The sequence below is a fragment of the Zalophus californianus genome, chromosome 1 (genome assembly GCF_009762305.2).
Source record: "Zalophus californianus isolate mZalCal1 chromosome 1, mZalCal1.pri.v2, whole genome shotgun sequence".
NCBI classification, from domain to species: Eukaryota; Metazoa; Chordata; class Mammalia; order Carnivora; family Otariidae; genus Zalophus; species Zalophus californianus.
The window spans coordinates 94922504-94945152 of NC_045595.1; the positions used below are offsets into that span (position 1 = coordinate 94922504).

Genomic DNA, 22649 nt, shown 5'->3' on the forward strand with positions numbered 1-22649 from the left:
ATTTTGTCTCCTCGGATAGCCTTTTGAGCTCCTGCCACCAGGTCCCTGGCTTCCCCCTCTGGGAGGCTTCATGGATTCCTTGGGCGCTCAGGAAGTTCCTACCAGCACCTGTTTAAGACTAGTTCTAGTGCTACCAAAGGGCCCCACAGATCTTTGCCCAGATAAAATGTCCTGAGGCGGTACATTTCCGAAGACTAGGGCAGACTTTTTGAGGAGAACCGCTTACTGCTGAGTTTATCTGCCTACTTCTTGTTATATCAATGCTTTGGTTAGAATGGGGATATACTTTTTTTTAGGATTTTATAGGATATACTGTGAGCCCTGCCAGGGCTGGTTGGTTTTTTTGTGGTCATTGTTGTTTCTTTTGAATGGGTAATGATTCACAGGGTTCAAAGTTCAAAAGGCACAAAACAGTATTCAATGAAATGTTTCCCTCCTACCTCTATTTTCCAGCCCCCCAAGTTCCCCTTTCTAAGCACAACAAATGCTTTCAGTTTTTCCAGATGCCATAACACACACATTTATATTTGTTTAGCCACATGGTAACATACTATACGATTGTTCAGAACCTGGTGTGTATGGTTTTTTGAAAATCTAACAGTGTATCTTATAGCTTATTTCCTCATTCTATTTTTTTTTCTCGGTTCAAGTTTAATAGAAACAAAAGACAAAACGTGATGCTCTGCTACTGTACATACAGTTGGCCTGCCCCATAACAGCTCAGGCCCTTCTCTCCAGAAAAGAAAGGCTGGCCTCTCCAACCCCTGCAGAAAAGGCCTGTCCTGTCCCCATACCACATCTGCACAGTCTAAAGTCTTATGTTCTAAGCATGACAATAATACAAGAGAGATTTTGTTTTCATGGCCACCCACTGCAGCCCAGCCCTAAAACGACCCGGCCCTCACTTCTGGTTAGAGAAATATTCTTTGCTCTTCTGGACATCAGGCTTGATGGTATCACTGCCAGGCTTCCAGCCAGCTGGGCACACTTCCCCATGCTTGTCAGTAAACTGGAAGGCCTGAACCAGTCGCAGAGTCTCATCCACAGAGCGGCCTACAGGAAGGTCATTTACCGTGATCTGCCTAAGGATACCTTTATCGTCAATGATAAAGAGGCCCCTGAAGGAGATGCCTTCATCAGCCTTTATGACTCCATAGTCCTGAGCAATGGTACGCTTGGGGTCTGATACCAAGGGAATGGTCATGGGTCCCAGTCCTCCTTGGTTCTTGGGTGTGTTGATCCACGCCAGGTGACAGAAGTGAGAATCCACAGAAGCACCAATCACTTGACAGTTGAGTTTCTTAAATTCTTCTGCCCTGTCACTGAAAGCAATGATCTCCGTGGGGCACACAAAGGTGAAGTCAAGAGGGTAAAAGAAGAACACAATGTATTTTCCTTTGTAGTCAGATAGGCTGAGATCTTTGAACTGGCCATCTGGCATAACAGCCGTGGCTATGAAGTTGGGGGCAGGATGCCCAATTTTGGCATTTCCCGAAGACATCTTGCTATCAGCGGCTCTGAGAGCAAAAAGGCCGAAAACAAGGCAGGAAGAAGACACTCCTCATTCTATTTTTATTCATGCTTTGTTGCGTGTGTGTGTGTGGGTGTGTGTGTGTTTGTGAATGTAATAATTTATTTAACTAATCAACTAATTGATGGGCATTCAGTTTTTTTTTCTAATCATCTGAGATTACAAACAATGTTGCATGAATAACTGTGTACATTCTAGGTGTAGAAGTATAGAGGATAATAGCTGGGTCAAAGAGTATTTACATCTGTTGTGTGTTTTTTGTTTTTTTTTACTCTATTGCCTATGCTGTACTTTTCATTGCCATGACTTACTTATTTTATAACTAGAAGTTTCTATCTCTTCATCCCCTTTATCTGTTTCACCCATGCCCCCACGCACCTCCCTTCTGGCAACCACCAATCCGTTCTCTGTATTTAAGAGTCTGTTTTCTGGTTGGTTTGTCTTTTGGGTTCCACATATAAGTGAAATCATGTGGTATTTGTCCTTTTCTGTGTGAATTATTTCACTTAGCACTCTCCTGTCATTTGAGAGACAACTCCCAAATCACCTTCCACAGAGATTGCTCTCAATGTCTGTTTCCCCAGAGTTTTGCCAACACAAGGTATTAGCAAACCTTTTTAATCTTTGTCAATATGAAAGGATAAAAGTAGTATCTCAATATTGTTTTGTATTAATATTAGCCATATGAAATTGCTGGTTTAGGTAAAAATAATTGTTGAATATCAGCAATTTTATGTGGTTTATTTCTTTCACTGTGAGATGGAGAATTTCTTTCGAGAGAGCAAGAGAGCTTGTGCACGTGGGCACACACACACACACACACACACACACAGGGTGGGAGAGGCAGAGGGAGAAGGAGAAAGATAATCTTTTTTTTTTTAAGGTTTTATTTATTTACTTGACAGAGAGATAGAGCTAGAGAGCACAAGCAGAGGGAATGGCAGAGGGAGAGGGAGAAGCAGACTCCCCGCTGAGCAGGGAGCCCGATGTGGGGCTCGATCCCAGGACCCTGGGATCATGACCTGAGCCAAAGGGTGGATGCTTAAATGACTGAACCACCCAGGCACCCCTATCTTATTTTATTTTATTTTTAATTTAATTTTTTTTATTCATGTGACAGAGAGAGAGAGAGATAGAGAGAGAGGGAATATGAGCAGGGGAGAGAGGCAGAGGGAGAGCGAGAAGCAGACTCTTCGCTGAGCCAGGAGCCTGATATGGGGCTCCATCCCAGGACCCTGAGATCACGCTCTGAGCTGAAGGCAGACGCTTAACCATCTGAGCCACCCACGCACCCCTATTTTTTATTGAAGTATTGAATCTTGTAGATTTTTCCACATTAGCACATACAGATTTGCTTCACTAACTTCAATGGTTACACAGTCTTTCACTGGATAAATGCATCATAATTTATTTAACTATTCCTCTGTTGATGGACATTTAGGTTGTTTCCATCTTTGACAAGACTGCCACATACCTTCTTGTTCATGAGTCTTTGTGCAAATGTGCAAGTATATCTTTAGGATAAGCTCCTAGAAGTAGAATTGCTGGGTCAAAAAATAGGGCATTTTAAGATTTTGATTGATATTGACGGACTATTCAGATAATAGGTTGAATTAGCTCTCCTAACTCAGAGGAACTGAGGCCCCTAGATCCAAGTGCTCCCCAGTCCTGTCATGCCACTCATCCCAGCATTCTGAAGGACTCTCCTCTTTGGGACATTTGGTCTGATGCCAATACGGGTCTCAAAATGTCTCTCATTGGCACAATCTTTCTAAAATTACACTTTATTTTGTACAATGGATGCACCACAATCTTCTTAGTCATCTCCCTATTGTTGGATCTTTACTGAGGTTGCTCCAAAACAGAGTTATGTAGATAATCTTGCAAAGAGCCTTTTGGTGAACAGGTCAGCTCATGTTTATGTCAAGTAGTTGCCCAAGCAAATAATAATGGCTAACATTTATTGAGCACTTGCTATGAGCCAGGCCCTGCTCTAAACCCTTTGTGATGTATTTTCTCAAAAATCCTATGAATTGGTTATCATTATTATTAGCTTAATTTTATAGATGTGAAAGCTCAGGCATCCAGGTAAAAAGTATTTCCAGGGCCCTAGACTTGATAAGGGATGGGGCTGGAGTTAAAACCCAGTCAATCTAGGGGCACTTGACTGGCTCAATCGATAGAGCATACTCTTGTTCTTGGGGTTGTGAGTTCAAGTTCCACGTTGGGCATGTAGAGTTTACTTAAAGAAAACCAAACCAAAACAAACCCAGTCACTCTAGCTCCAGTCAGTGGAGCATTTGGCTCAAAGTGTAAGCACATTTAAAAAAGTCAGATGCTGGCACCTGGGTGGCTCAGTTGGTTAAGCGACTGCCTTCGGCTCAGGTCATGATCCTGGAGTCCCGGGATCGAGTCCCACATCGGGCTCCCTGCTCGGCAGGGAGTCTGCTTCTCCCTCTGACCCTCTTCCCTCTCGTGCTCTCTATCTCTCATTCTCTCTCTCTCAAATAAATAAATAAAATCTTTAAAAAAAATAAAAAAAAATTAAAGTCAGATGCTGTCAAATTACTCTCCAGGAAGGTTGTGGCATTCTCCGGTCCCACTAGAGGGAAGATAAAGGCCATTTTTCCTCCAAGCGGTGTATCTTTTTCATTCCCATATCTTGGGTGTAGGGGATATGAAAATGAAATACACCCGGCAGAAGCAGGTGGGTGCCCTGGACTGCTGAGCTGAAGGATGGCTGGCTGGCCAGTAGGATGAAGGAAGGGGGCAGACCGGTGTGGAGCGAGGGTGCCTGGGTGCATCAGAGGAACCATGGCCCAGTGCAGAGTCCTGCCTTGAAAACGCATTCATTTAACACAGTGTGAAGCGTTTATTTTCTTGCTCCTACCGCACCTAGCTGCTTGGTCGCCCTCGCCCCTTCTTTTAGGTATCTGCTGAAGTGTCTCCCTCTGAGAAGCCTTCCCTGACCACACTGTAGAAAGTGAGAATCCTTACCTCACTCGACAACTCCTTATTCTGCTTTAGTTTTCCCCGTAGCATTTATCCCCTTCTGCCATCTACCTACTGCTTTTTACTACTTCTATCTTGTTTATTGCCTGTCTTCCTGCCTCCCCTCGCTGCCCCCACAACAGAATATAAACCTCACCAGTGTAGTGGTTTTGTCTGTTTTGTTCACTCATTTATCCCCAGTGCCAAGGACATTTCCTGGCATTAGCAGGCGCTCAATCAGAATCTGGTGAATAATCTTCTTATTCACTGTTCCAGGAAGTGAAGGTGCAGCAGCCAGCAAGACAGAGGACCTGCCCTCAGTGCCCGACTTGAGTCCTGCTGGCGGTAGCGGCCGGGAGAGGCTCTCGCCACCCTGTGCTCAAAGTCTCTGGGCTCCGGTCTAAGGAAGTGTGACCGGTAGCGACGCTCCCCGGGTCTGCCGGCCACGCCCCCGGCGGCCAGCCCGCCCCGCAGCGCCCCCTGGCGGGCCCCGTTGGCCCAGCGTCCCTGCGCCGTGAGTGGGCCCCTCGCTCGGCGGCGCGCAGGACCTCCCCCCCCCCAGGCTGCCGCGCTGGGAACCCCGGGAGCTCCCGGCCCGTTTCCTCCAGACCTTCAGGCAGTTCTGCTTTTGCCCCGAGCGGGAAGAGGAAGGAGGGCAAGGGCTGAGCGCAGGGCGAGGCCGGTGGGGAAGGGGGTGGGAGGTCGGGGTTTTGGCGTCTTCTCCTACCGCGTCATCCGCAAGACGTGTCTTTTCAGGTGCGAGGTCCCCTCAGATTTGGGTGGCGTTGCTTTCCCCGGGCCCTGCCCGGGTCTCACCTTCCGCCCCTTCCCCGCGCGGGAGGCGAGGGGCAGCTAGGTCAGAAGGCTTTTTACTGCTTTTGGCGGCGGCGAGGACCGCGCCAGTGTCCTCGGGACCCGACGTCCCTCGGCCCAGTACTAGGGTTTGGGGGCCAAAGCAGTTGGTGCCTCTGTGTTTGGGGTCGAGCTCCACGGTCTGCGGGCACCAGGCGCGCCCCATCGAGCGCCCAGTGTGTGCACGTCCTGCCCCGCGGCTTTTGGAGAGAGAAGAGCCGGCGGCAGCCGGAGCAGAGGTTAGGGCGCCACCTGGCGGTCGCAGCCAGCGGCCCAGACGTACCTTTGGGGTCACTTGGCCAGAAGATCCTGGTGTTGGGCGTCTCTTTACAGACCGGCCCCTAACACAGGATCGCCGGTCCATTTCACTTAGTGGTTGGGGGCCTGGATCATTGGAAATGTGCACGATGCGGTGGGATCAGGATTTGAAGAGCTGAGGAATGACAAAAACGGGATAGTTCTTGGTGTTGGAACTCAAGTTTTTTTTGCCTTTGTGGATGGTGTAGTGGCCCTCCCTCCTCTGTAGTCTCCCCTGCCACCCCATCTATATTGTTCCTTTTGTTCTGGTCTTGAAAGGGCATGTGTGATTATAAAAAGAACGCATTAAAAACGAAAAAGAGGAGGCGCCTGTGTGGCTCAGTCGGTTAAGTGGCTGCCTTCCCCTCTGGTCATGATCCCAGGTTCCTGGGATCCGTCCCCACCTCGGGTTCCTTGCTCATCTCTGGTCATGATCCCAGGTTCCTAGGATCCATCCCCGCCTCGGGTTCCCTGCTGATCCAGGAGTCTGCTTCTCCCTCTCCCTCTGCCCATCCCCCGGCTTGTGTGCTCTCACTCTCACTCTCTCTACTGTGCTCTCTCTCTCTCAAATAAATAAAATCTTAAAAAAAAAAAGCATAGTCATTGTAAAAAAAAAAAAAAGGAGAAAATATGGTTTCTACTGAAAGTCCTCCCTTCACTTGAACATAGGCTTGTGCTCCCTGGGAGTACAGGTTTGCTAGTTCTCTTTCCTTGATCCTGGCAGGACTGTTGGTTAAGAGTCAAATCCACACCCTTCCTGATGTTGGCAGGATTGGCCCATCCACCACCAGGGCTGGAACCATGCTGGAGGCAGCACTTGGAGTGCTGGGGTCTGGGGTCAGCCAGAGGGGAGGCCAGGGGCTTCCCCTGCGGTTTCTCAGTTCTCTTTTTGCACAATTTGATTAATTTTTTTGCCCTTTTTGTCCTTATAAGGTTCTTGCCCAGTCAAAGACAATTTTATTTTATGGTAGTAGGTTTACCTTGATACATGAGTAGTCACTCCTACCAAGCGTGAGCCCATTTTCAGTTGATTTATTTACAAAGGGCCACATCAGCGATGGGCCAGTATCCCATGTCTGCAGTGGGAGAGACCGAAGTTTGTGGTCTACTCCCCTGGTTTAGCTAGCGGTGTCCAGTCCAAGAAGTCTGAGTCCTAATAGTAGCAGAGTTATCCTGTTCTCATTTTGTACCTTACATGCTACCTGATTGTAATTGTTTCCTTTTTTTTTTTTTAAGATTTTATTTATTTGAGAGAGAGAGAGAGAGAGAGAGAGCGAGCAGGGATAGGGGCAAGGAAGAAGCAGGCTCTCTGCCGAGCAGGGAGCCCGACATGGAACTCGATCCCAGGACCCCGGGATCATGACCCAAGCCGAAGGCAGACACCCAACCGACTGAACCACCCACACGCCCTGTTTGTTTCCTGATAAACACATGGAAATATCCAGTTCAACAATTCTACCAATATCCTGCTCCAAAACATAGGTATTCTCTTTCAAAGAGCTGACAGCCTGGGTATGTTATATGTAGTTTATTCAGGCAGCCTGTGGGTGGGCAGGGTGGGGACAACTCTGGGTATAGAAGCTGAGGCTCCCAGAGATTTCTGCTCACATGAGGCCCCAGGTCATTGTCCTGTGTGGTGGTTGCCAGGCTTTTGGAGTTCATGAACCTGGGAAGTATCCCCTATAGTTATTGGGGAAACAGCATAGACTTGTCAATCATTGCTTTAGCCATCAGGACATGAGCAAAAGCCAATTCTATGATCAGATCAGAAAAGAAGGGGGACATTTTAACAGCGAGAATCTCTAGAAGTTTTTCTCATTTCACTAAGGACTGGTGGGACAAGAAAGGGCAGCATGGGTTCTGCTGGGCATCTGGGAGCCCTGGCGGATTCCCTTCACAAGGGGACTGGCTGCCACAGCGCCTTGAGGCCTCGGTGACCAAGGAGGGACATCCATTCAGAGTGTAAGTCTCTGAAAACACAGACTTCACAGTATTGAGCTCAGCGTTTCACCTCTCTGGTCTGTGGCTGGTCACCATCTCTGGACTCTGGGACTTTTGGGACAGGCCTCTGTCATTGCACTTCCTACATTATTCTGTGGTTCCGACTGCCCACCCAATGGCTAGCTGGCTAAAGATGGGAACCTCCATAGATCTGACTGCTTGGCTGCCCAGCACAGTGCTCAATACTCAGCAGGTGCTTACAAAATGCTTATTGCTGGAATGAATTACACTCATTTTCACCCTTTTGTATTTCCAATTAAATAATTAAGGAAGTACTCATTGTAAGCTACTTTAAAATGAGAGGGGAAATGGCTAATTTCATGCTGAGAAAGGAAAAATATTTGCTGAGTTTTCCCACAGGCTACTTTATAGCCACTTGATTTCCTTTAGGTTGTGTGTTTTTTGTTGGGCAATCTACACTCCGCAAAAGAGAGGTCCTGCCTTTCACTTGTCCCACCTTCTAGAATAGGGATTCTCAGCCTCACTGCACGTTAGGAGAGGGAGAGGTTATAATACTGATGCTCAGGGGACCTCTGACCAACAGAATCAGAATCTGGGGGAGATGAGGTCTGAAGATTGGTTTTTTAAATCAGTTTTACCAGTGATCCTAATGTGCATCAGGGACTGAGAACCTGTAGCCTAGAAGCATCTTTTGGTGCTCTAGCAGCTGAGAGAGAGGAAGGGATGAAGTAGGAGGACGCTGTGCACAAGGAAGGGAGACTGGGGTTGCAGGCCTGGTTCCTCCCTTGCTGTGGTTTAAGCCCTTGGTTTTATCTTTTGTAAAGATGATGATGGCTGTCCATAGGATTGTTGTTGGGGTTATCTGAGTGCCTGGCACTGAGTTAGTGCTTGTGATAGTTATTTTATCTATCTATCTATTTATTTATTTATTTAAAATTTTTATTTATTTGACAGAGAGAGAGACAGCGAGAGAGGGAACACAAGCAGGGGGAGGGGCAGAGGGAGAAGCAGGCCTCCCACCAAGCAGGGAGCCTGATGCAGGGCTCAATCCCAGGACCCTGGGATCATGACCTGAGCCGAAGGCAGATGCTTAACGACTGAGCCACCCAGGCACCCCTATTTTATTTATTTATTTAATTTTTTTGAGTAGGCTCCACGTCCAATGTGGGGCTTCAGCTCATGGCTCTGAGATCAAGAGTCACATGCTCAGGGTGCCCAGCTGGCTCAGTTGGAAAAGCGTGTGACTTTTTTTTTTTTTTTTAATTATTTATTTATTTATTTATTTGAGAGAGAGAGAGAATGAGAGAGAGAGCACATGAGAGGGGGAAGGGTCAGAGGGAGAAGCAGACTCTCTGCTGAGCAGGGAGCCCGATGCGGGACTCGATCCTGAGACTCCAGGATCATGACCTGAGCCGAAAGCAGTCGCTTAACCAACTGAGCCACCCAGGCGCCCAAAGCGTGTGACTCTTGATCTCAGGGTCATGAGTTTGAGCCCCACATTGGGCATAAAGATTACTTAAAAAAAAAAACTGAAAAATAGATAAATAAATGAATGAATGAATAAATAAATTTGTTTACAAAAAACAGTCACATGCTCTACCAACTGAGCCAGACAGGTGCTCCTGCGGCTATTTTTATGTGTCACTGGTCTAGGCTATGATACCCTGTTGTTTGGTCAATCACCAATCTAGATGTTGCTCTGTGGTTATTTTTCAGATGTGATTGACATCGAAATCAGTAGACTTGGAGTAAAGCAGATTACCTTCCAATAAGGTGAGAGAACCTTTAAAGAATTGAAGGCCTGGGAGGAAAAGACCGAGGTCCCCTGAAGAGGAAGGAATTCTGCTTCTAGACTGCCTTTGGACTTGAGCCTGGAACACAGACTCCTGCTGCAGTTTCCAGCCTGCTGGCATGCCTTGCAGGATTCAGGATTTCAGACTGGCCAGCCCCCATAACCACATGAGCCGATTCCTTAAAGCCTCTCTCTCTCCTGCGCTGGAGAACTTTGAGCAGTGCTCAATAAATGATGGCCCCTGCTCTTCTCCTCTAACTCGGCAGTGGCTCGAGCTGGTTTGGGTTACTAAGGCTGTGGCTTTATAGGTCAGGGCAACCGGCATTGTTGTAAGGAAGTGATAGCAATGAGCTCCCACTGTAACATTCCAGAGTGAGAAGTCCAGATGCAGCGACAAATGCATGGCACAGAAATCCTTGTCTCTTTCTTCATCTGAAATATGGAGATTTCCCTCAGGAGGGAAGTCCTGTGGCACATGGCACAGAACCCCAGACCCTGGGTCCAGAGGCCTGGCTTTGGCTCCTGGCTGTGTCACCAACTTACTGTGTGACCTTGGGCAAGCACCCTGCCTTCTCCAGTTTTTGGCTTCCTGAGGGACTTGGGCTGGGTGATGTAGGAGGAGCTTTCTGTCTCAGAGCCTGAGTCTAGAGTTTCCTCTGGTGCTTCGACTTGCAAAGCAGATTTCCCGCCAGTTTGTTTACCTACTGGAGTTTGGTTTCTGCTTCCTAAGTGGTTGCAGGTTGGGGCACTTGTATTTACGTTCAGGAGAGAGGCCACAGGGCTGAATCGTGGCTGTCCTATCCTGGCTTTAGAGGATGCCTCAGACCTCACTCCCAGCTGTCCCTGTGCTTCTAGTGGCGAGGAGGCTCCAGGACGTGGAAAAGCCGGGCCCCTACAGGTTTCTGCTGCTGGGATTCCCTTCCACGTCTGCTCAGGCACATCGGACCTTCCCTCCCCTGCCAGCGTGCTCTGGAGAGGTCGGAGACCACACACAGAGGACCTAATGCTGTTCTACAAACACACATGTGAAAGAAATAGCACAGCTGTGGTCCTCTTCAAGTGATCCTGATTCTGACTAATCCCCATCCTGCTTGATGTCAGGGGCCAGACCTGACTGCCAAGTTGTTTGCTGTCCCGGGCTGCATGTCCCCTTGGCCTGGCATCGCTGCTGGTGCTGGTGAAGCTGGGAACCCTGGGGTAGCCTGTGGCCACTCCCTCTGATTATCTGCCTTCTCCCCAGGGCATCCTCGGGAAAACTTACTGACATTTAGGTCACCGAGCCTTTCCTGTCTACGGGTAAGGGCACCCAGCTCTAACCTTGGCTTCAGTCTCCATCTGCAGAATGCAAGACCTCAGCTTGCTGCAAAACTACCCTGTCCCCTTGGGGCTGCCGGACTTGCCGGGGAAGTGTTCGGAGAGCTCCCATTTCTCTCACCTGGGTCTACTCTGGACTGCCCCGCCCCCTTGTGGAATTTTGCTGCCTGTGAAGTCACTGGAGGGTGGCGGCTCTTCATTGTCCTGGCTGTGAGGCTATTCTCCTGTCCAGGGGGCATCTGCCTGGCTGGCAAAGCTGCAATCCTCGAGGATCCAGAGCGACCACACCGTTGTGGTCTCCCTGCCGCCAGGCTGTGACCTCCCTTGCATCAGGGTGGCATCTGGTGACCTGGGCACGGATGCGGCCCTGCTTGTGGCCAGGGGCTCTTAGAACCCTCCTGAGGACTTCTGTCTCAGCCCGTGGCTGCAGAGGACCCCAGCATATATCCCTGATGGACCTAACTCCTCAGTCCCCGCATGTTAGGACACTGCTCTTTGCAGTGATGGAAACTCAACTGAAGCTGCTCATAGGTTTTTTTTGTTATTTTTTTTTTTTAAGGAAATTTATTACTTTGTATTGCTGAAAACCCATGGCAAGTCTTCAAGAATGGCTGGAACCAGGACTTCAAACAATGTGGTCAGAACTCAGTCTCTCTCCTGTCCTGTTTTCTTTAGTGTTGGCTTCACTCAGGCTGACTGTTTCCACTTGGCTGACCCCAAAATTCCAGGCTTCTATCTCCCTTATAGCTATCAGTCTTGGTGGAAAAGGATCTTTTCTTTGTCTTTAGTCCCTACAGAATTTCTGAAATTGGGTCTCCCTGGCTTAATTCATTGCCTGCCACTGAAGCAATCCGTGTGGAGGTTGGGGTGAAATAGACCTCCTCTCCCATGAGACTATAGGTGGCCCCCTCTCAGCTACTGGGATAAGAGTGAGGGAAGGTCATTCTCCCAAGAACATCAAGGTTCCCTTAGAAGAAGGAAGGAGATGCAGGTAGAAACAAAGTTTCCGGTGTGTGCCTCTCCAGGGACACCTGTCCCTGCACTGAGAACACTCATTTAGGCTCGAGCTGGGCTCCCAGCTACAGCTAAATGCTAGTACAGGAGAGGTGTGAGGACCTGTCAGGTAAGAGACACAGGTAGCAAAGGCTGTGAGAGTTCAGAGGAGAGGGTGAGTGTTTGGATTGCTGCTGTATCATAGACCAGGGCTTCTCAAATTTTAATATGCATGCAAATCACCTAGGATCTTGTTAAAACGTAGATTCTAATTCAAAGTCTTAGAGCAGTGGTTCTCAAGAAGGGGTGATTTTGTTCCCCAGGAGACACTGGGCAGTGTCTGGAGACATTTTTGGTTGTCACAACTGAGGAAGGGCGCTACTGGCGTCTAATGGGTAGGGACCACTGTTAAAGAACAAAAATTCAACCGAGTAAGTATGAAGATCTAATTGGCTTTATTAAGTAATTCATGCACTGGGCAGCATTTCATCTAGCAAGTAGAGGGGAGTTCTGGGGGATGTGCAAAATGGAGAGTTTTTATAGGAAGGACGGTGGCATAAGAAATTATCAGCGAATGAAAAGAAAGGATTGTTCACAGCAAAGTTAGCCTCCCTTATGGGGAAAGACAGGGTGTTTTTGTTTGTTTGTTTGTTTGTTTTGTTTTTTTAAAAGATTTTATTTTTTTGTCAGAGAGAGCGAGAGCACGAGCAGGGAGAGCTGTAGGCAGAGGGAGAAGCAGGCCCCCCGCCGAGCAGGGACCCCGATGCAGGGCTCGATCCCAGGACCCCGGAATCATGACCTGAGCTGAAGGCAGACGCTTAATGACTGAGCCACCCAGGTGCCCCTGAATTTTTATTTTTATTTTTATTATTTTTTTAAAAAGATTTTATTTATTCATGAGAGACAGACATAGACAGAGAGAGAGAGAAGCAGAGGGAGAAGCAGGCTCCCAAGGAGCAGGGAGCCCGATGCGGGACTCGATCCCAGGACCCTGGGATCATAACCTGAGCCAAGGGCAGATGCTTAATCAACTGAGCCACCCAGGCGTCCCTTAAATTGAATTTTAAATAAAATATTTAAAAAAATCTCCATTTTAAAAAGATCCAGTTGATTTGTATGCACGTTAAATTTGAGTAAAAACTGACCTTAACTCCTTAGGATGAGTTGACCAACCAGCCTTTATTTATTGAGCACCTACTGTGTGCTCAGATTTGAATTAAAGAGTTGACTTACCTGGAGTGCACATTTGGTTATAGAAAAGCAAAATGAATTCCAGATGTCAGGCCTCCTAATGGGAAGTGCCCTGCCGCATCCCCACTGGGACTTCCCAAAGGGGCAGATTTTTTTTTTTTTTAAAGATTTTATTTATTTGACAGAGAGAGACACAGCGAGAGAGGGAACACAAGCAGGGGGAGTGGGAGAGGGAGAAGCAGGCTTCCCGCGGAGCAGGGAGCCCAACGCGGGGCTTGATCCCAGGACCCCAGGATCATGACCTGAGCCGAAGGCAGACGCCCAACGACTGAGCCACCCAGGCGCCCCCCAAAGGGGCGGATTTCAGCAGTCAGGTTTCATGACAAGTCACCCTGCTCCCTTCCTTGGTCAGAGCTGATTGGAGCTGGGGTAGCTCATTTCCTCAGGGCAGCCACTCCAGATGCTGGCCAGGCCAGCAACCTGCAACCCCTCAAGGTGTCTTGTCAGGATGAACAGCCCCCAAACGGAGTCACCACTCTTTTTTTTTTTTTAAAGATTTATTTATTTTGAGAGAGTGAGAATGAGAGAGAGAGAGAGAGAGAGAGAGTACATGAGAGGGGGGAGGGTTAGAGGGAGAAGCAGTCTCCTTGCTGAGCAGGGAGTCCGATGCAGGACTCGATCCCGGGACTCCAGGATCATGACCTGAGCCGAAGGCAGTCCCTTAACCGACTGAGCCACCCAGGTGCCCACGGAGTCACCACCTTTGACAAATGGAATTAGGAATTTCCAAGAGAGGGATGCCTGGGTGGCTCGGTCGGTTGAGTGTCTGCCTTTGGCTCCGGTCATGATCCCAGGCCCTGGGATCGAGTCAAACATTGGGGTCTCTGCTCTGCAGGGAGCCTGCTTCTCCCTCTGCCTCTGTCTCTCATGTATAAATAAAATCTTAAAAAAAAAAAGGAATTTCCAAGAGAGGTTGTTATTTTGCAGAAGTGGGGGGCTGGAGGGGCCTTGGTGGCCACCAAATCCAGGAGGGACCCAGTGGTTTGAGGGAGCATCTGAGAAAGTAGAGACCAGGGGGACATGTGGGGAAGTAGGTAGACACTGGGTCAGACCAGGCAGTCTAGGAGAGACAAGGCCAGACCACAGAGAAACCTCTGATCTTGATGGCAGTCTGGTCTCAAGGCCATGGACTTGAGTCCCTTTTTCTTTTTTCTTTCTTTCTCTCTTTCTTTTCTTTTTTTTCATTAAGTTCAATTAGCCAACATAAAAACACATCATTAGTTTTTATGTGGTGTTCAGTGAATCATTAGTTGCATATAACACCCAGTGCTCATCAGATCATTTACCCTCCTTAATGCCTGTCACCCAGTTGCCCCATTCCCCCACCCCCCTCCCTTCTGTAACCCTCAATTTGTTTCCCAGAGTCCAGAGTCTCTCATGGTTTGTCTCCCTCTTTGATTTTTTCCCATTCAGTTTTCCCTCCCTTCCCCTATGGTCATCTACACTATTCCTTATATTCCACATATTAGTTAAACCATATGATAGTTGTCTTCCTCTGCTTGACCTATTTCACTCAGCATAATCCCCTCCAGTTCCATCCATGTCCATGCAAATTGTAGGTATTCATCCTTTCTGATGGCTGGATAATATTCCATTGTATATATGAACCACATCTTTTTTTTTTTTTTAAGATTTTATCCATTTATTTGACAGGGAGAGAGAGAGAGAGAGCGCTCACAAGCTGGGGGAACAGCTAAGGGAGAGGGAGAAGCAAACTCCCTGCCAAGCAGGGAGCCCGACTCGGGGCTTGATCCCAGGACCCCGGGATCATGACCCCACCCGAAGGCAGATGCTTAATCAACTGAGCCCCCCAGGTGCCCCTGAACCACATCTTCTTTATCCATTCATCTGTTGAAGGACATCTGGGCTCCTTCCACAGTTTGGCTATTGTGGACATTGCTGCTATGAACACTGGGGTGCATATGCCCCTTCTTTTCACTACATCTGTTTCTTTGGGGTAAATACCCAGGAGTGCAGTTGCTGGGTCATAGGGTAGCTCTATTTTCAACTTCTTGAGGGACCTCCATAATGTTTTCCAGAGTGGCTGCACCAGCTTGCATCCCCACCAACAGTGTAGGAGGGTTCCTCTTTCTCCATATCCTTGCCAACATTTCTTATTTCCGTCTTGTTAATTTTTGCCATTCTAACTGGTGTGAGGTGGTATCTCGTTGTGGTTTTGATTTGCATTTCCCTAATGGCAAGTGATGTGGAGCATTTTTTCATGTGTCTGTTAGCCATTTGTATGTTTTCTTTGGAGAAGTGTCTGTTCATGTCTTCTGCCCACTTCTTGATTGGATTTTTTGTTTTTTGGGTGTTGAGTTTGAGAAATTCTTTATAGATCTTGGATATCGGCCCTTTTTCTGTTATGTCATTTGCATATATCTTCTCCCATTCCGTAGGTTGCTTTTAGTTTTGTTGATTGTTTCCTTTGCTGTGCAGAAGTTTTTATCTTGATGAAGTCCCAATGGTTCATTTTTGCTTTTGTTTCCCTTGCCTTTAGAGACATGTCTTGAAAGAAGTTGCTGTGGCCAAGGTTGAAGAGGTTACTTCCTGTGTTCTCCTCTAGGATTTTGATGGATTCCTGTCTCACATTTAGGTCTTTCATCCCTTTTGAGTGTATCTTTGTGTGTGGTATAAGGAAATGGTCCAGTTTCATTCTTCTGCATGTGGCTGTCCAGTTTTCCCAGCACCATTTATTGAAGAGACTGTCTTTTTTTCCATTGGATATTCTTTCCTGCTTTGTTGAAGATTAGTTGACCATAGAGTTGAGGGTCCATTTCTGGGCTCCCTATTCTGTTCCATTGATCTATGTGTCTGTTTTTGTGCCAGTACCATGCTGTCTCGATGATCACAGCTTTGTAATATAGCTTGAAGTCAGGCATTGTGATGCCCCCAGCTTTGGTTTTCTTTTTCAATATTCCCCTGGCAATTTGGAGTCCTTTCTGGTTCTATACAAATTTTAGGATTATTTGTTCCAGCTCTGTGAAAAATGTCAATGTTATTTTGATAGGGATTGCATTGAATGTGTAGATTGCTCTGGGCAGCATAGACATTTTAACAATGTTTATTCTTCCAATCCATGAGCATGGAATGCTTTTCCATCTCTTTGTGTCTCCCTCAGTTTCTTTCATAAGTGTTTGTAGCTTCTAGAGTACAGATCATCTACCTCTTTGGTTAGGTTTATTCCTAGATATCTTATGATTTTTGGTGCTATTGTAAGTGGGATCGATTCATTAATTTCTCTTTCTTCAGACACATTGTTAATGTATAGAAATGCAACTGATTTCTGTGCATTGATTTTGTTTCCTGCCACATTGCTGAATTGCTGTATGAGTTCTAGCAATTTTGGGTGGAGTCTTTTGGGTTTTCCACATAAAGTGTCATGTCATCTGCAAAAAGAGAGAGTTTGACTTCTTCTTTGCTGATTTGAATGTCTTTTATTTCTTCTTGTCTGGTTGCTGAGGCTTTGAGTCCCTTTTTCTTTCCTCAAAGAAACTGCAGAGTCTGACTAAGATGGTGTCATTTGACAATTTACACTTTTTTTAAAAGATTTTTTATTTATTTTTTTTGAGAGAGAGAGAATGAGAGAGAGAGAGCACATGAGAGGGGGGAGGGTCAGAGGGCGAAGCAGACTCCCTGCTGGGCAGGGAGCCCGATGCGGGACTCGATCCCGGGACTCCAGGATCATGACCTGAGCTGAAGGCTGTCGCTTAACCAACTGAGCCACCCAGGTGCCCGAAATAGGAGCTCTTTAGCTTAGATCTTGTTTAGAAGTTTTTTTTAAAAAGATTTTATTTATTTATTTATTTGAGAGAGAGAGAGAGAGAGACTGAGAGATGGAGAGCACGAGAGGGAAGAGGGTCAGAGGGAGAAGCAGACTCCCTGCTGAGCAGGAAGCCCGATGCGGGACTCGATCCCGGGACTCCAGGATCATGACCTGAGCCGAAGGCAGTCGCCCAACCAACTGAGCCACCCAGGCGCCCCTCCCATTGGACATTTTAAAACCTGAATGTGTTGCTGGGACCTGCTATGGTCCACAGTGGTAAAAGCCAACAAGTAGAAGGGCTCATGCTCAAATCTTTGAGTGACTGTATCCATAGCTTAGAGCCACTAATCTCTGTCTTCTCTTTTGTGAGATAATAAAGCCCTCACTGTTTAAATTCAGTTTAAAATAATCCAGAAGTATTGGGATGCCTGGGTGGCTCAGTGGGTTAAGCCTCTGCCTTCGGCTCAGGTCATGATTCTGGGGTCCTGGGATCGAGCCCTGCATCAGGCTCCCTGCTCAGCGGGGAGCCTCCTTTTCCCTCTGCCTGCCATACCCCCTGTTTGTGCTCTCTCTCTCTGACAAATAAATAAATCTTTATTTTTATTTATTTATTTATTTTTAAAGATTTTATTTATTTATTTGACAGGGAGAGTATCAGCGAGAGAGGGAACACAGGCAGGGGGCCTGAGCCGAAGGCAGACGCTTAACGACTGAGCCACCCAGCCGCCCCAAATAAATATATCTTAAAAAAAAAAAGAATTCTTAAAAAAAAAAACCCAGAAGTATTATAATTGATGCAGAGATATAGCAGTTTATTCATCACAACTAGATTAATATAATCCTGAATCAGAAGAGATTTTATTTATTTATTTAAAGATTTTATTTATTTGACAGAGAGAGTCACTGAGAGAGGGAACACAGGCAGGGGGAGTGAGAGAGGGAGAAGCAGGCTTCCCACTGAGCAAGGAGCCCAACACGGGCCTCAATCCCAGGACCCTGGGATCATGACCTCAGCCGAAGGCAGATGCTTAACAACTGAGCCACTCAGGCGCCCCTCAGAAGAGATTTTAGAGGTCATCTATCGATGCAATTCTAGTCTAAGTTCCTACAGGGAAAGGGCATGAATGTGAAGTCACTTCTGCTCCAAGGCTGCTGTTTACAAGATGGGTGGCCCTGCACAAGTTATTTAATCTTGCTCAGTCTCACTTTCCTCATATAATAACAGGAAATATAATGTAGTCCATGGGAATTCAGTGAGATAATGTTAGTCCATCACAGACTAGCTACCCAATAAAAAGTAGCTGTTATGGTTATTATCCAGATGAAAAAGGTATGGTCTTTGTTTCAATAATATCATAATAAAGGCGTATGGAAAAGACAAACAGCTACTAAATACAAAGCAAGATGAACTTGAACGAAGTTGTAGGAATCTAGGGATGTGACATTAAGAGTTCAGAGGCAAGGAAAGCTTGATGAGCAGAAGGGGAGTTGGGATGATAGTTGATTTTTATTTATTTTTATTAATGTCCTGAATCTTTCAGATTACCTGCAAAAAATATCTATTTCCTATATAATCACATAAAATTATTAAAATATAATATACACTCCTCAACAATTTATTTATATTTATTTTACCTCAAAAAACAATTTAAAGGAAAGAAACAGTCAAATATCAAAGATCCCCACTTCAATGTGTTCTTTTTTAAAAGTGAAAAACTTGGGAACATTCTAAATCGAATTAAATAAATTAGGCCACATCCACATGGCTGGATATGATGCAGTTGTTAAATAGTTGTAAACTGTGTAGCAATGTGGACGAACGAAAATACTTGCTTTGTCAGTAGTCAGACTTTGAATGATTCTTGGCTTTCCATTGTAAATTTTTTTTTTGAGAGAGAGAGAGGGAGAAAGAAAGTGAGAGAGAGCGGGGGAGGGGAGTAGGAGCAGAGAGAGAGAGAGAATCTTAAGCAGGCTTCATGCCCAGTCTGGAGCCCGGTGTGTGGCTCGATCCCAGGTCCCTGAGATCATGACCTGAGCTGAAGTCAAGAGTCTGATGCTCAATGGACTGAGCCATCCAGGCGCCCCTTTCCATTGTATTTTTAAGTTGCCGTAATTATTAGAGTATTGTTTGTGCAATAAGAAAAAATGAATGAAGTCAAAGAAAGTGAGTGTGAAGTTTCATAGGAACATTAGGGTCTATTGTGTTACATTCTTTGCTCTGGTGGTTGTAGGGATGTCTGCTGGTTCTCCAAGCCCTGGCAGGTCGTGTCCATCCCCCCTCCCCCGCCGCCCCCACCCAGAACTTTTACCACTCCAGGGAAGCCAGGATGTGGAAGGCACAGCTCCTTGATTTGGCCAGGGCATGGAGACCACCCTCTTCTTCAGTGGCTGGTGGTCTGCTTTCAGCATCCGCCTTGTCTCCGGGGGATAGTAAGGCAGGGAGACTGGGTGTACTCTTCTTCTTCTTCTAATATTTTATTTATTTGAGAGAGAGAATGAGCAGGGAGAGCACCAGAGGGAGAGGGAGAAGCAGGCTCCTCGCTGAGCAGAGAGCCCGACATGGGCCTGGATCCCAGGACACTGGGATCATGACCTGAGCTGAAGGCAGATGCTTAACCAGCTGAGCCACCCAGGAACCCCTGTTCTTTTTTTAGTATTCTCTTCCTTGATGTTTGGTACTATTCGTGAAATGGATAACAAATTAGGAGGAAGACAGGTGTAGCATGTTCCCCTGAGCACCTGTGGGCTCAGGTAAACAGGTAAAACAGAAACAGTATCTGGGGTTCTGGGGTATTCCTATGATGCTTTCCTCCTTAGGTGCTGCATTTGCTAGGCCCGGGTCCTACAGCCGAGAGCCCCCTGAACTAACTTCCACTGAAGTGATGGGGTCTGGAAGTGCCCTTTGAAGAAGGGCAGTGCCTGACCCCAAGGAGCACCACCACCGGTCTAGTGGCAGGTACCGTGCCTGCCAAGCAGCGGACGTGAGCTCTTTGGACCGCCTGGGCGGGCTCTGGGCACCGAGTTCTGCTTTTCTTTGGGGCCATTTGTAACCAGGGCGGGGAGGGAGGGTCTCTGGGTGTCGCGGCGCAGGGGCGGGTCAGCTGCGTCCCGTTAGCGGGGACAGGCTCCGCCGCGTAATGGGGACCATACCCGCGCTAATGGGAAGCAGCCGCTGCGCCCGGCCGAGCCTCTTCCTCCCACCCGGCCCCAGAGAGGCCGAGACAAAACGGAAGCGCCGCGAGAGGCGCTTTGATTCCAATACGAAACAAATTATTCCTCCCGGAATGGAACAAAATAAGTCAGAGTGGAGTCTCATGGCCGTCATTCCTCCCCGCCAGGCCGCTGCCGGCGGCCCCAGGCCTGCAGACCCCTCGACAGTTGGCGGGGACGGTACACGGGGCGGGGGCGGGGGCGGGGACGGGGGAGGGGGGCTCCTCGGCTACGCGGGCGGGGGAGGTTGGAGCCCCCGGTGACTGGGCCAATGGCGCGCGCGCGGGGGTCCTAATCCTATAAGTCAGTTAGGCACCCAGCTGCCGGGACTGGCTCCTGGTTGAGCCGAAATCACCTCCCTGCCTGTGGTCCTCAAACTTGGGTGAGGGAGCCTCAGAATCTCCTGGAGGACTTGTTAAAGCACTAATTGCTGAGCCCCGCCCCTAGAATGTCTGATTCTGTAGGTGGGGTAGGGTCTCATAATTTCCATTTCCAGGTAATGCTGGTGCTGCTCGTCCAGGGACACTACTCTGAGAATCACTTGACAAATATGTAGGCAGGAGCAAGCCTGGCTGCACTGCCCAGACATTCTGGCTGAGTCCCAGAGAGGTCGGCAGGGGGTAAACTAGCCAGTAACTGCTCCCAGGACCCACCGACTGATGAATATGCCTCCCTTCACTTTCCTTTGGAGCCTGTTTTTGATTGACCACCATTGTCCAACAGTGAACCAAGCAAGTCCCACTCCAGAGCTCAGGGACTGGAATTTCCCAGCAGCCTGAGTAGGTAAGGGGGCAAGAGCCAAAGGCCTTTGAAGAACACTTGTAACTGCCCTAACACTCCAGGCAGTGTGAAGCTTCTGTTCAGATCCCTGGCCTTTAGAGAGGCCCCTGACTCTGTGTCACCATGCCTGGGCCAGAAGTCATCTCTGGCAGGGAGAGTCTCTGTGTGTTGAGGCTGGGGGTGGGGGGGGGGTGAGGGGAGGTGGGGGAGTGGGGAAGGGTTGTTGTGTTATAGGGTGTCGGTGTGGGGAGGACAGGGTCAGTAATTCTTGCTGGGGTGACATCTGAGGTCATGGAAACTGCTTAGAGATCTAAGAACCTGAAAGAGATTAGACTTACTGTGTGTTTCAGGAGGGGGCTATCTGGGATAAGCAAGTGCCTTCCCTCCCTGCATGCCCTGGAGAAGACCAGTGGTTCTCAAACTTAAGTGTGCATCAGAATCACCTGGAAGCCTTGGATTGTTGTCCCCACCCCCAGAGTTGCTGATTCAGTGTGTCTGAGGTGGGGCTGAGAGTTTGCATTTCCAACAAGACCCCAGGTAATACTGATGGTCTGGGTTCCACACTTTGAAAACTGCAAGCTTAGGCTGTATTTGGCATCTCCAAGCCCTTTCTGTAGCCTCAGAGTGGTCATGGTATGTGTGCCCAGCCTGTATGTCCTGCATCAGCCCCTGGCCTTTGTGTGACTGCCTTTCCCAGTTTTCTGGAGGTGATTTGGTCTTGCTGTCTGTCCACCTGGCACTGGGGCCAGGGAACAGCTCTCAGGGTCGTTCAAACTTGGTCGTTCAGCATCCCCAAACTCCCATCCCCATTCCTGCACTCAGCCAGGCATGAGAGTTCCCTTCTTCTTGTCATCCCTTATCCTCTCCCATTTGCTTGAGTTGCAGCCCCTAGGCCAGGCTGGAAAGAACGGGAAGTTGAGAAAGCAATCAATCCCTTTCATACGCTCTTAGGATCCATGCAAGGCCAGGCCTAGAGGGGTCGCTGCTGCACTTCTGCCAGTAACAGGATCTCTCTGGGATGATACTCCTTTTTACTCTCTATCTTGCACATCATAGCTATTTGGGAAATACTTGCTGTTTGGCTGATAAATTGTTTGGGAATTTACTAAGGAGGGGAAATAAAGCAAAACAAAATGAAGACACTCCTCAAGATTGCCACAGACTAGGACAGGTTTTGATCATTGTTAGCCAGCTTGGCGAAGGAGGCACAGTTTTTCGTCTCCTGTGTCAGAAGCTCCTAGGTGGGAACCCTGAAGCACAGGCCTGTGGGCATGAGCAAACAAGGTCAGCGGGATTCAGGGTTGGGAGCTTTGAGACTGCCGCAGCAAGCTGGAGACCTTGGAAAAGAAGGGGCAGATGGTCTGGGGGGGGCTGGGGCCAATCAAGGCCATGGGGAGGCATCTGTTCTAGTGGCTCAGTATCTTGAGAAAAGGCAAGTTTCGGGGCGCCTGGGTGGCTCAGTCATTAAGCGTCTGCCTTCGGCTCAGGTCATGATCCCAGGGTCCTGGGATCGAGCCCCACATCGGGCTCCCTGCTCCGCGGGAAGCCTGCTTCTCCCTCTCCCACTCCCCCTGCTTGTGTTCCTGCTCTTGCTATCTCTCTCTGTCAAATAAAAAAAGAAAGAAAGAAAGAAAAAGCAAATTTCTTTAGGAATGTAACTGAACATTTATACCAAGAGGTTTAGAAAATGTTAAATGTGAGGGGCACCTGGGCTCCCTGCTCAGTGGGCAGTCTGCTTCTCCCTCTCCTCCTGCCTCTCCCCTGCTTGTTCTCTCTCTGTCTCTTAAATAAATAAAATCTTAAAAAAAAGAAAATGTTAAATGTGAATAATCATGGCATTTGAAATTTGGATTAGGATGTCAATCTCCAATTTAGATGAAAACCAGCCATACACAGCCCATTAGGTTTTA

At 47.8% G+C, this 22649-nt stretch overlaps 1 protein-coding gene across 1 annotated transcript; it reads right to left on the reverse strand.

Annotated features, from left to right (window-relative positions):
• Window positions 1–682: 682 nt before the first annotated feature.
• LOC113915991 (peroxiredoxin-1-like) lies at window positions 683–1550 on the reverse strand. Its single transcript, XM_035722328.1, has one exon. The coding sequence runs from the start codon at window positions 1499–1501 to the stop codon at window positions 902–904; it is 600 nt and encodes a 199-aa protein (XP_035578221.1). The 5' UTR covers window positions 1502–1550; the 3' UTR covers window positions 683–901.
• Window positions 1551–22649: the final 21099 nt, after the last annotated feature.

What these genes read in the sequence shown, in the direction of transcription:
- LOC113915991 (XM_035722328.1), bottom strand. Translation starts at nt 1,501, where the DNA reads ATGTCTTCGGGAAATGCCAAAATTGGGCATCCTGCCCCCAACTTCATA.